Genomic DNA, 12,996 nt, shown 5'->3' with positions numbered 1-12,996 from the left:
CTGACCACTGCAAGCAAAAGGCCTGAAAACATCATAAAAGGAAGGCATCATAGAGCCAGGACAGAATCAAGATGGAGGCCAATGGCAATGAATGATGATTACTTTTGGTAAGAAGGCTAAATATTTCCACCCCCATCTCCCCACAACAAACAGTGATCTTAAAATAAGTTGAATAAGACGTCATCAAAAGATGGCTCACTTGGTTTTTTATCTTCCTGGGATTCAGGGTCCACCTCTACCTTTTTCTGACGGAATCTTTTCACCTTTTCCAACATACGAAGCAGTCGGCCGCGGACAGAAGTATCCACTTGTTCTTCTTCCTCTTCTTCTTCAATATGAACACCTGAGTATAAGATCACAAATATTTATGATGTGAATGTTATTATGGATTCCATAATCTGAAGACATGGTCAAAGTCACTGCCACTGCTTGATAGATGAAAACTCACCACAGTGTGCAAGAAGATCATTATGAAAATTCTGCAGAGCATCTCGGACCTCATCTGGGACAGGGCACTCCTCATCGTCCATGCAATTTTTGAAGTTCAGCAGCATGTTAACCTACACAGTAGCAAATTAAAGCACAAGCAAGTATGTTTTTATTTATTAAAGACACTTATTAAATTACATAATTCTGCCAAGGTCCAAAATGATGCATGCTCCAGTGTTAAACAAAAAACAACAATTTTGTGTGTGTGTGTGTGGGGGGGGGGGGGGGGGGGGGTGTCCTGGTACTTCATCTGAAGACTCTTTTAAAATTTACAGTGTTGTGGAATTGTGCAAATATTTTATCTTTTAACAAAGTTTTGTGAAAGTCAGATGTTAGTGTTCTAGAAATCTTGCAAACAAAACTACAAACAGAAGTAAAAGACTCTTATTGAAGGTTAAAAAATGGATAATACAAAGCGCTAAAAGAATACTGTTGTGTATTTACTATTACAGGAGGAAAAAAAAGCAAAGCTTTATTCCATAGGGCTGTGTAGTCCCTTCTATCTGATCTCGGTACAAAAGTATGGAATTGTGTATCTCAGAATCCAAAGTAGTTTTAAATGTTTCATCCAGCCATCCATCCATCCATTTTCTTCCGCTTATCCGAGGTCGGGTCGCGGGGGCAGCAACTCAAGCAAAGCCGCCCAGACCTCCCGATCCACACACACCTCCCCCAGCTCCTCCAGGGGAACCCCGAGGCGTTCCCAAGCCAGCTGAGAGACGTAGTCCCTCCAGCGTGTCCTGGATCTTCCCCGGGGCCTCCTCCCAATGGGACGTGTCCGGAACACCTCTCCAGCAAAGTGTCCAGGGGGCATCCGGAAAAGATGCCCAAGCCATCTCAGCTGGCTCCTTTCGACATGAAGGAGCAGCAGCTCGACTCCGAGCTCCTCCCGAGTGACAGAGCTCCTCACCCTATCTCTAAGGGAGTGCCTAGCCACCCTGCGGAGGAAACTCATCTTGACCGCTTGTACTCGCGATCTCGTTCTTTCGGTCATGAGGCAAATCTCATGACCATAGGTGAGGGTCGGAATGTAGATCGATCGGTAAATCGAGAGCTTTGCCCCCCTGCTCAGCTCTCTCTTCACCACGACGGTCCGATATAGCGACTGCATCACTGCAGACACTGCACCGATAGGTCTGTCGATCTCACGCTCCATCCGTCCCTCACTCGTGAACAAGACCCCGAGATACTTAAACAACTCCACTTGAGGCAAGGACACTCCACCGACCTGAAGAGGGCAAGGCATCTTTATCCGGTCGAGAACCATGGCCTCGGATTTGGAGGTGCTGATCCTCATCCCAGGCACTTCACACTTGGCTGTAAACCACCCCAGTGCACGCTGAAGGTCCTGATTTGATGAAGCCAACAGAACCACATCATCCGCAAACAGCAGAGACAAGATTCTGTGGTTTAAATGTTTCAATTCAAGCAATTCATGAACAATTCATGTGGAGAAGCGACTAATAAAAGAAAGCATCGTTTCAAGGTTTGTTTGTTTTTTACTGTTTTGAGACTGTGCAGGGAAATGAAAGAGGGACAATGGAGACGGGGAAAGGTCAACAATCAAACTGATGTCTATCTACATGGTCAGTATCTCAGTCTCATGGCAGCCAGTGCACCCTGTGGGTAAAAAAATAAAACTAAATTAAATTATCTTGCATGGATGTGCTTGATTTGAGTTGGGGCCACATATGTTTACTAGATGGAAATCCTGCTCATAACTGAATTGAGTTCATCCAACATGTCAGTTTTTTGAGTGTATGCTTTCTCCCACATTAATAATTGTGAACCAATAGTAAGTCAAATACTCTAAAAAGTTATTTGTGCATTATTACAACATCAAAATCTGTCCAGTTTTGTAGGGGTAGATAGAGTTTCACGTAAAAGGGAGGGGGGGGGGGGGATGTGATTTGACTGAATGTGTTAAAGGTATGCCCCCACCCCTACCCCCTCATTTCCCCAGAAATTTTAAAAAAATCTATAGCCTTTTTCCTGCACTCTAGGGCAACCTGCAAAGCTAAAAACAGACCCTCTACTCATCATTTGCAACAGAAAATGTTAATTTTAAACACTGGAAATCTTCTAATAGTCCACCAAGGACGTAATAAAATCACTGGCGCTTATTTATCTATTTATTTATTTGTCTGTCTGTTAGCAGGATTACATCAAAACTACTGCACGGATTTTGATGAAATTGTCGACACAGATAGATATTAGGCCACAGAAGAACCCAGTCAATTTTGGAGGTGATCTGGATCTGGATCCAGAATCTGGATCAAGATTCACTTTATGTAGGTTTTGAAGAATTACGTCAAAACTACTACACGGATTCTCACCAAATATTCACCACGGATACAAATTAGGGCATGGAAGACTCCATTAAATTCTGGAGGTGATCCGGATCCGAATTCAGATTTGGGATCAAGATTTCTCTTTATAAATGCTTAAGAGGATTATGTCAAAACAACTTCACTGATTCTCACCAAATTTGCACCACAGATACATACGTATTAGGCCATGGAAGACTCCACTGAATTTTGGAGGTGATCTGGATTCAGATCCAGAATCTGGATCAAGATTCACTTTATATAGGCTTTGAAGGATTACGTCAAAACTACTTCACGGATTCTCACCAAATATTCACCATGGATACAAAAAATACTTATCGTTTTATAGTGAGTAGATTTTATACATTACTACGTTCGGATGAGCAATTTATACATTTACTTGCCCATCAAAATAAGCGAACTTCGTCAAGTGATTTTTTCAGTGCACACATATGCAGTTACGCGAGGAACCTCATCTCGACGATGCACCTCATCTCGACAGACTTATCTGTCGAGATGAGGTGCCACGGCGCACCTCATCTCGACAGAACACCGGATCCAGATCCAGACTCTGGATCAAGATTTCCCTTATATAGGCTTTGTAGAATTTCTTCAAAACTACTTCACAGAGTCTCATCAAATTTACACCACACATAGATATTAGGGCATGGAAGACTACACTGAATTTTGGAGTTGATATGGATCCGGATTGGCGAACGTCAGAAATCTCTGTTTGCACTTGTTCTGCATGCAATAGCTTTCATTTGATTATGCAAGACCTTTCCCATATTTTATCACACCTTTGGTCAGTGGCTGTTTTGTAGTGCTAACAAGTGCTATAGGCTCTGAGACCCATTGGTGCTGATGTATATCCCCAAATTCCATAGCGTGAAGTGGATGATACTCTACTTCCCCTGGATGAGACGCTAGACTGACATGTTACTTCCTCAGCCAAGGCTGGTACCCATTTACAGCTGGGTGTACAGGTACTATTAAGAAAAGTAACAATACCAATGAAAAGCAAAGCATATGCAGAGCTGACCTTATTTTGTTCATGCATTTTAGAATGAAGTTTATTCTTGAACTTAATAGAGCCTGTACTTTAAATATAAATGAGTGTACCTGTTCCTGTGGTGGGGAGCGGAATTCTCGGGTCTTGCGAGCAGTTTCAGCAGCACTCATGGAAAAAGCCATCATTAGTTCATTGTAGCGTTGCCTCTGGTTAGTCTGTATCTGAGTAACAAACTTATCGGAATAAGCAATAATGGCCTCCACTCTGTGACGCAGCTCACAGTCACAGAAATACTGCAGTAGGGTACACATCTACAGGGAGAAAAATACAGTTAATGAAGTACTCATACTTAGAAAAATGGTCTTCAGTACGATCATTCAAAAGAGAAGGGATAATTTCATTACATTCTACGAGTATACCTGTAGTTTGACAGACTCTGGTAGCTTCATTTGGAAAAGTCCTTGCTCAAAATGTTCTTCACTGGTGTCACCACTTGTCTCCCCAGTGTGTGTCTCTTTCTCTGTCTCAAAAGCACCTTTCTCTCCATTTAATTGTTCGGTGTCATCGACCATTTCTTCACCTGGCATGCCAGATGTTGCCTCCTCTAATTCCTCTTCTTCCTCAGTTTCATCCTCCATTTCTTCACCCATGCCATCATCTTCAAATTCATCTTCCATTCCGTTGGCTGTAACGTCCTGTTCTTCTTCCTTAACCGCACCCACTTTTGTGAGACCTTTTTGTTCCTTCTCCTCCTTCACCTTAGCATGCTGCTCAGCATGCTCCTCTGCTTTCTTGGCATTGAAAACAGTTGGTTCAATCATCTTCAGGATGTGTGTGACATCTTCATCATCAAAGACGCCCATGATGAGGAGGGTACTAATGAGCTTCAGGATTGGAACAAAATGAAACTCAACACTGCCCCCCACAGGATCTCTCATGGCTTGTCCCCCATCTTGCACAGCCTCGGTTAGCATGTTCAGGGCCTTCGTCTTTAGCACCTACAATAACAAGCACATATTTGATTATTTGCAAAACAGTAAAATGTGTGAAGGAACAGATTTTACCTCACCTCTAATGGTATGACTGGACTCAGGGTGTAGATGTCTAGATCTGTTCCAACAAATCCAGTAGGGGAAAAATGTAGTTTGGGACGCAAACATGTAGTGAGGCCAACCCCAGGTAAAGCCTGAGATTTGTAAGAGTACAAGGTAATACTTCGTGTTTCATCAGTCATTGGAACTATGAATTCCTTGTTGGTACCCAACCGGTTCCTCTTGGCAGACTCCAGGTGCATACTAATAAGCAAATCATAGAAGCCACTTCTTATTGGTCCAGGCAGATAAGTGTTCTCTATGGCATAGAAAAGCTGAGATTCATCCACATGACTGCAGAGAGCATGAGCCACACGGTTGTTTCCCAGAGCACACACTGAGCCATACAGCTTTAATGTGTGGTAGTGGAACGTTAGCAAGTCCATACGTTCAGACAGTTCTAGAATGTCAATACACCTAGAAGAGGCAAAGGCATGTATTCAGACAGAAAATCCAAAACTACAACAACAACAAATATTGGTTGTTCTGACTTGTTTTCCTCCGGTATGTGGAGAGCCATCATGGTCAGCGGCTCCTGACACTGGATCATCCAGCCCAGTTTCTCACTAACACGCCCCGTCTCTGGAGCAAGGAAATGATTGGGCATTCTGCTCCATATTACTGGGGTCAACATCTGGACATCAAGTCTAGGAGGGCACTGGGGGACAGGGTTCTTGCGTTCACTCCTGAACATGGCTGCAGAGATCGGCATAATGTTCTGGAAACAAACATTGAAACAAAGAGATGATGCACATTAGAAAATAGTGAGATAATTACACCTGTGAATAGATAATTCTATTTTTAAGAATGACTGCAGAATAGATGAAGAGGTTCTTTGTGACTGACCTTAAGCTTGCCTAGCTCAAACTGAACCATATTCTGACTTGAAGGTAGGACAAAAAGAGCTGGGAACAATTTTGTGTTGGGTTCCACCTGAACAAAGTCAACATAAAGTGCTATCAATAAATAACCTTAGTTTTAAATATATAACCAGTGGTGGACACAGCTAACCTAAGCATTAGCTTTGATAACCGCTAATCCGCTAATTGCAAAATCAACAGTGATGACACTGAACCGAATGTTTAGCTAAAATGTTTAGCTGAAGCTGCCGCTATTAACATTAATAAATTAGTTAGTAGTGTGTGTGTATGTGTGTGTGTGTGTATATATATATATGTCTCTCTCTCTCTCTCTCTCTCTCTCTCTCTCTCTCTCTCTCTTAATTTATTTATTTTTACATTGCCCTCCAAAAGTATTGAAACATTTGGTATTTCACACATTTTAATTTGTTTATGCCATTTCAAATACAAAAAAATAAATAAAATTTCTAAAATTATCTTCCTTAAACTCAAACTTAAAGCAAATCTCTACAACTTGATATAAATTAATTTAAAATATAAAATCCAAGATGATGGGCTGCATAAGTAATGGAACACTTTGGTATAATACATGTAAATACAGCCCAGTCTCACGTTTTTTGTTTTTTTTTTCATGATGGGGTTTTTTAAAATCAGTTTTATTGCCAGCTTTCTTCAGACAAGGCAGCGGATGAATACGTGAACATTTTCAAGTCACTGAATACTTAACTTAATTTACATAAATTATGAAGAAATACAAACAGTATGGCACTCTGTGGTAAATCTGTATGGAATAGACAGTTCTCAAAAACTGAGCGACTGTGCAAGGAGAAGAGTGAGGAAAGCCATCAAGACACCCAGACAACTCAGAAGAAGTTATAGGCTTCTATGCCTGTGATTGGAGAAATTGTGCATAGCGCATGTTTTGCATTTTGTATCATCAGTTATACCAATTCACAATGAAGTGGTATAGAGGAGGGTTTTGTTAAAAAGAAGACCTGAAAGTTCAGCAACAATTTGCCAGAAGCCCATATTTGATGTTTTGGTGAAAGAAAATCCTTTGTAAAAGTAAAAGGCTTAGCATGCAAAGAGCAGATAATGATCAAGATGTACATAAATAATTAAATAAACAAGTAGTTTCTAGCCAATATACAGTTTGCTCACAGTGCAGCAAGTATGATTCAAATAATACACATGGAAATTAATGTTAGTATTTACTCCTGCTCTTCCGTCTCCTCAATGTGATGCTTGTCACCTTCTTGCGATGTCGATTTTGCTTATTGAATTAGTGTACAAACTCCAACAGAAACAAATATGTATAATTTTTAGAGTTCACAAATATTTTTGACTTTATTTGAAAACATGTTAGTTGACATAAAGTTAGCTCAACTAAATTTAATGGAACCTAATTTATCTACCTATGGTTTTCAAAAATAGCCGAAAAGCTATCCCGCCAATGAAAAAGTTAGCTGGGTATACCACTGGGTATAACTAGTAGATTGAAACCATTTCCAACCTGGTAAAATGTGTTGATCTCTTTTCCATTAGCAGTAAAAGTCATGAGTCCTGTGTCCAAATCAATAAGACAGCCAATCACAAAATCCTCTTGACTGACCCGAGTTTGGGAGTTACTGAATTCCCCTCCCCATACCATGTAGCAGTTACTACGCTTGATACTGAAGACGAGAAGGGGGAAAACACAAAAAATGCAATATTAGCCAAAATGCAATGCAAAAAAATGGATGCAATTTTTGCCAGTTTAAGTATTTTATTTATGTTTACTGTCTTCAACAATAACACACCTGTCATGAATGTTTCCTTTGTCATCACCTAAGGTGACTGTTACATTTCTCACTTTGCTGAGGTCAAAATGGAGATCATACTGATGATAATCAGGTGTGATCCAGCCCACCCACACACCACCGGGTTCCTGCCCGGCAAAGATCCGGACAGAGTAATAGTACTGTTCAAAGAAAGGTGTGGTTGGGAAAACTAATATTAGAGCAATTTAAAGTGAGCTTTAATACTAATTAAGCATTTGCAAAAGTGCTGAAGCGACAGAAGTGTTGCAAGATACAAAAATAGCGAATATAACTTGAAATACACCATGTGTTAATTACTGTTGTGGTGTTGAGGATGATGTCAATGTCATCCCGATCATCTGGCACCACATCCTTTACTAAGCGGGGTATAGTGGGAACAACCAGGGGCGGAGTTATTAATGCAGCCTTTTTAGCCTTGAAAAGGAATCTGCAAATTGAACAAACAGTTCAGGTTATCGTCACAAAAATCTGGAGTGAAACGTATGAAAAGCACAAAAATTCATACATATCTCAGGTATAAGTCAGCTAGCAGGCGGTGATGATGCTTGTCTTATTATTATTGTTATTCAATCTCTAACCCTAAGACTAACCACCATTTATGAACATTAAATGTGAAATGTGAGTTGTGCATGTGTGTGGAAGTTTGTGGGAATATGCATGATATATCACACTTAACTCTTCATATGAGACAGGTCATAAGAATATGTTGAAAAGTTACACTGTGTACATGCGTACAATGCACTTTTCCTGTTCTGGTTCTCTATAACTCCAAATAGACTTTCTTAATAGCACAACGCTGTACAAGTTATGAACTCTACTATGCCAACGACATGGCTGCCCCAACCCGACCGAAGATGAGACTCAAGTATCCATCAATAACTTTGTCAGTGCATACACCCATTTCGGACTCAATGTGAATATCAAAAAGATGAAGGTTCTAGTCCGACCGATGCCTAACCAGCATGTGTCGAACTGTGAAAATCGAAGGCACAACTCTTGAGAATGTTGTGGATTTTCCGTATCTCGGAGGCACTGTCATCAAATGGCTCATCCGAAAAAGATATCAAAAATTAAATTCACTTATTTGATGTTGCCTTTGGGAAACTCCTCTTCTGTGTCTTCAAAAAACAAGAACCTCAAACTGAAGAAAATGGTCATGGTCTACCAGGCAGTAAGTTCTCTCCACCTTCCTCTATGGTTGTGAAACATCGCCAATGTATCAACGTGATTTGAAGAAACTCAAAAGATTCCATCAGCGCAAACTCAGATGTGGTCACATCAAATGGGAGGATTATGCCATCAACATCTCATCAGAAAAGCAAACTTCCAACGCATCAAAGCAATGATAGCAGAACACCATCTCAGATGGGCTGGCATGTTGTCAGGATGCCCCAAAAATTATCTGCCCCGTGTCACCATTTACAGTGAATTGTCATCTGGGAAACCCCCTCCCCCCCCTTAGTCGCCCTCTACGCCGTTTCATTGGCCAGCTGAAAGACACCCTCAACAAAACTGATATCGACTCCAAGTCTTTTGAAACTTTAGTGAAAGATCGGCAGTCCCAGAGAAACAGAAGCAAATCCGGCATTCTACATTTGGAGTAACAATGCATCAAGGCAGCAGAAGAAAAGCGTGAAAGAAGAAGAGCAAAACTCCTTCAACTGAGACCCCCGCCGACCATTCCTTGTCCTGACTGCGGTCGAAAATTCCACGCTCCCATTCAACTTATTCAAAAACGTATAAAAGAAGATGAAGAAGAAAACCTCTCAGACTATGAGGAACTGCCACCAGTACAAAATTACAAACCCTTTCTTCTTGCTTTTTTCAGTTGAGGCATCCTTTGCATTCTCTCCATTTCTGATGGCAGGAATCTCCTTAGGCACAGAAGGTTCTTTCTTCTCTTCTTCCTGTTCCTTGCGAGTAGCTGACTTCTTGAGGATTTCAAAATCAGAGTCTGGGTCGATCTCTACCACCTCTTCCTCTGGGATGGTCAAGGTGCGAGTGAGGAGAGTGGTTCCTGCTGGGATTTTGAAGGTCTCGTGAAACTCAACTGGCATACTGAGTCTGAGGAACAGCAGATCTGTGTTGGCATTCTGGGATCCAAAAGTTTTGTGTGTCACTTTCAGACAAGGGGGAGTTTCCACTGTCCCATCCACACGTGAGACCTATAGCATTGGTGGAAAAAAAAAATAGATGTCATGTGTTGATATCGTCAATATTTACTTAACCATATTGGAACAAAATTTTACTACAATGTGTTTTTTTTACCTCAACGTGAGCATGGTCACTGGGCACAGCAAGGAACTGAGGCAGGCTCTTGCTGAACCACATAGTAATGTCTCTTTTCATGTTGATAGCAAAGGGTTCAAAACCCTCCTGTAGACCACAGATGGTAAAGTAACGTAGACTGCTGACATTCTGGCCTAAGTTGATTCTGCCAACCTGGGACATGCCCAGACCGCACACCGGTATAAAGCCTAGAGAGGGTTTGATATGCATCAGAAACAAGTCCTAATAAACACAATTACCAATACAAAGAAATTCCTTTCATGGGCCATACCAGTTGTCACAGTACCTACCCTCTCCAATTTCTACATCCTTAAAGGCCATCTCTGATCCTGAATCACTAATCAGCATTTCGCCATTAAGGGTAAACATGATGTTCATCTCTGTGAGGTCAATCATGCAGCCTACCACATCACCAGATTGCCATTGTCGACCAAATGGTTCATTTCCCATGTGCCACCGCTGAGCCTGAAAAACACAATACATAAATGTAATTATCATTCATGTATGATGGCTAAGAGATGCCACAAGACTTCCAAATTAAGACAAACCCTTCTAAATACAAAAACACCAACATCAATTCTACAACAAGTAGCTGCAAAAACAAAGCATCTTGCAAATGGAGAAAGTGCATCTGGAAAGGATTCACAGTGGTTCACTTTTACCACATTTTGTTATGTTACAGCCTTATTCCAAAATGGATGAAATTCATTTTATACTCAAAATTCTACACACAATACCACATAATGACAATGTCAAAAAAGAATTTTTTTTTTTTTTTTTGCAAATTTATTAAAAATAAAAAACTAAGCAATTGCATGTACATAAGTATTCACAGCCTTTGCCATAAAGCTCACTGCGTTCAGGTGCATCCTGTTTCCACTGATCATCCTTGAGATGTTTCTACAGGAGTCCACCTGGGGTAAATTCAGATCTCACAGTTGCCAGTGCATGTCAACTGGCAACTTTTTTGTTGACATGTCAATGTCAACAAAAAATGAGGTGGGCTTCATAGATAACTGGCAAAGCTTCTGGGGAAAACCTGGTCTTGTTAGGAGAGATGGCATCCATCCCACTTTGGATGGAGCAGCTCTCATTTCTAGAAATATGGCCAATTTTATTAAACCCTCCAAACCGTGACTATCCAGGGTTGGGACCAGGAAGCAGAGTTGTAGTCTTACACACCTCTCTGCAGCTTCTCTCCCCCTGCCATCCCCCCAATACCCCATCCCCGTAGAGACGGTGCCTGCTCCCAGACCACCAACAACCAGTAAAAATCTATTTAAGCATAAAAATTCAAAAAGAAAAAATAATATAGCACCTTCAACTGCACCACAGACTAAAACAGTTAAATGTGGTTTATTAAACATTAGGTCTCTCTCTTCTAAGTCCCTGTTAGTAAATGATATAATAATTGATCAACATATTGATTTATTCTGCCTTACAGAAACCTGGTTAGAGCAGGATGAATATGTTAGTTTAAATGAGTCAACACCCCCGAGTCACACTAACTGTCAGAATGCTCGTAGCACGGGCCGAGGGGGAGGATTAGCAGCAATCTTCCACTCCAACTTAATTAATCAAAAACACAGACAGAGCTTTAATTCATTTGAAAGCTTGACTCTTAGTCTTGTCCATCCAAATTGGAAGTCCCAAAAAACAGTTTTATTTGTTGTTATCTATCGTCCTCCTGGTCGTTACTGTGAGTTTCTCTGTGAATTTTCAGACCTTTTGTCTGACTTAGTGCTTAGCTCAGATAAGATAATTATAGTGGACGATTTTAACATCCACACAGATGCTGAGAATGACAGCCTCAACACTGCATTTAATCTATTATTAGACTCAATTGGTTTCGCTCAAAATGTAAATGAGTCCACCCACCACTTTAACCATACTTTAGATCTTGTTCTGACTTATGGTATGGAAATTGAAGACTTAAGAGTATTCCCTGAAAACCCCCTTCTGTCTGATCATTTCTTAATAACACTTACATTTACTTTAATGGACTACCCAGCAGTGGGGAATAAGTTTCATTACAGTAGAAGTCTTTCGGAAAGCGCTGTAACTAGGTTTAAGGATATGATTCCTTCTTTGTTATGTTCTCCAATGCCATATACCAACACAGTGCAGAGTAGCTACCTAAATGCTGTGAGTGAGATAGATTATCTCGTCAATAGTTTTACATCCTCATTAAGCACAACTTTGGATGCTGTAGCCCCTCTGAAAAAGAGAGCCTTAAATCAGTGCCTGACTCCGTGGTATAACTCACAAATTCACAGCTTAAAGCCAATAACCCGTAAGTTGGAGAGGAAATGGCGTCTCACTAATTTAGAAGATCTTCACTTAGCCTGGAAAAAGAGTCTGTTGCTCTATAAAAAAGCCCTCCGCAAAGCTAGGACATCTTACTACTCATCACTAATTGAAGAAAATAAGAACAACCCCAGGTTTCTTTTCAGCACTGTAGCCAGGCTGACAAAGAGTCAGAGCTCTATTGAGCCAAGTATTCCTTTAACTTTAACTAGTAATGACTTCATGACTTTCTTTGCTAATAAAATTTTAACTATTAGAGAAAAAATTACTCATAACCATCCCAAAGACATATCGTTATCTTTGGCTGCTTTCAGTAATGCTGGTATTTGGTTAGACTCTTTCTCTCCGATTGTTCTGTCTGAGTTATTTTCATTAGTTACTTCCTCAAAACCATCAACATGTCTATTAGACCCCATTCCTACCAGGCTGCTCAAGGAAGCCCTAACATTAATTAATGCTTCGATCTTAAATATGATCAATCTATCTTTACTAGTTGGCTATGTACCACAGGCTTTTAAGGTGGCAATAATTAAACCATTACTTAAAAAGCCATCACTTGACCCAGCTATCTTAGCTAATTATAGGCCAATCTCCAACCTTCCTTTTCTCTCAAAAATTCTTGAAAGGGTAGTTGTAAAACAGCTAACTGATCATCTGCAGAGGAATGGTCTATTTGAAAAGTTTCAGTCAGGTTTTAGAATTCATCGTAGTACAGAAACAGCATTAGTGAAGGTTACAAATGATCTTCTTATGGCCTCAGACAGTGGACTCATCTCTGTGCTTGTCCTGTTAGACCTCAGT

The 12,996-nt window shown here is 40.6% G+C and overlaps 1 protein-coding gene across 1 annotated transcript in view; it reads right to left on the bottom strand.

Moving 5' to 3' along the window:
* Window positions 1–12,996, bottom strand: part of LOC117517961 (ryanodine receptor 1-like) — a 200,213-nt gene that overhangs the window by 132,354 nt on the left and 54,863 nt on the right. The window contains exons 28-40 of the mRNA XM_034179082.1: window positions 10,179–10,353; window positions 9,868–10,076; window positions 9,406–9,764; window positions 7,897–8,026; window positions 7,579–7,739; window positions 7,293–7,452; window positions 5,766–5,852; window positions 5,411–5,637; window positions 4,898–5,336; window positions 4,248–4,826; window positions 3,939–4,139; window positions 449–560; window positions 200–343 (exon numbers count right to left, since the gene is read on the bottom strand). Coding sequence (XP_034034973.1) covers window positions 200–343; window positions 449–560; window positions 3,939–4,139; window positions 4,248–4,826; window positions 4,898–5,336; window positions 5,411–5,637; window positions 5,766–5,852; window positions 7,293–7,452; window positions 7,579–7,739; window positions 7,897–8,026; window positions 9,406–9,764; window positions 9,868–10,076; window positions 10,179–10,353 — 2,983 coding nt within the window. The remainder of the gene's footprint in view (window positions 1–199; window positions 344–448; window positions 561–3,938; window positions 4,140–4,247; window positions 4,827–4,897; window positions 5,337–5,410; window positions 5,638–5,765; window positions 5,853–7,292; window positions 7,453–7,578; window positions 7,740–7,896; window positions 8,027–9,405; window positions 9,765–9,867; window positions 10,077–10,178; window positions 10,354–12,996) is intronic.

Source organism: Thalassophryne amazonica, chromosome 9, assembly GCF_902500255.1.
Source record: "Thalassophryne amazonica chromosome 9, fThaAma1.1, whole genome shotgun sequence".
Classification (NCBI taxonomy): domain Eukaryota; kingdom Metazoa; phylum Chordata; class Actinopteri; order Batrachoidiformes; family Batrachoididae; genus Thalassophryne; species Thalassophryne amazonica.
This window is presented reverse-complemented; position numbering and strand designations above follow the sequence as displayed.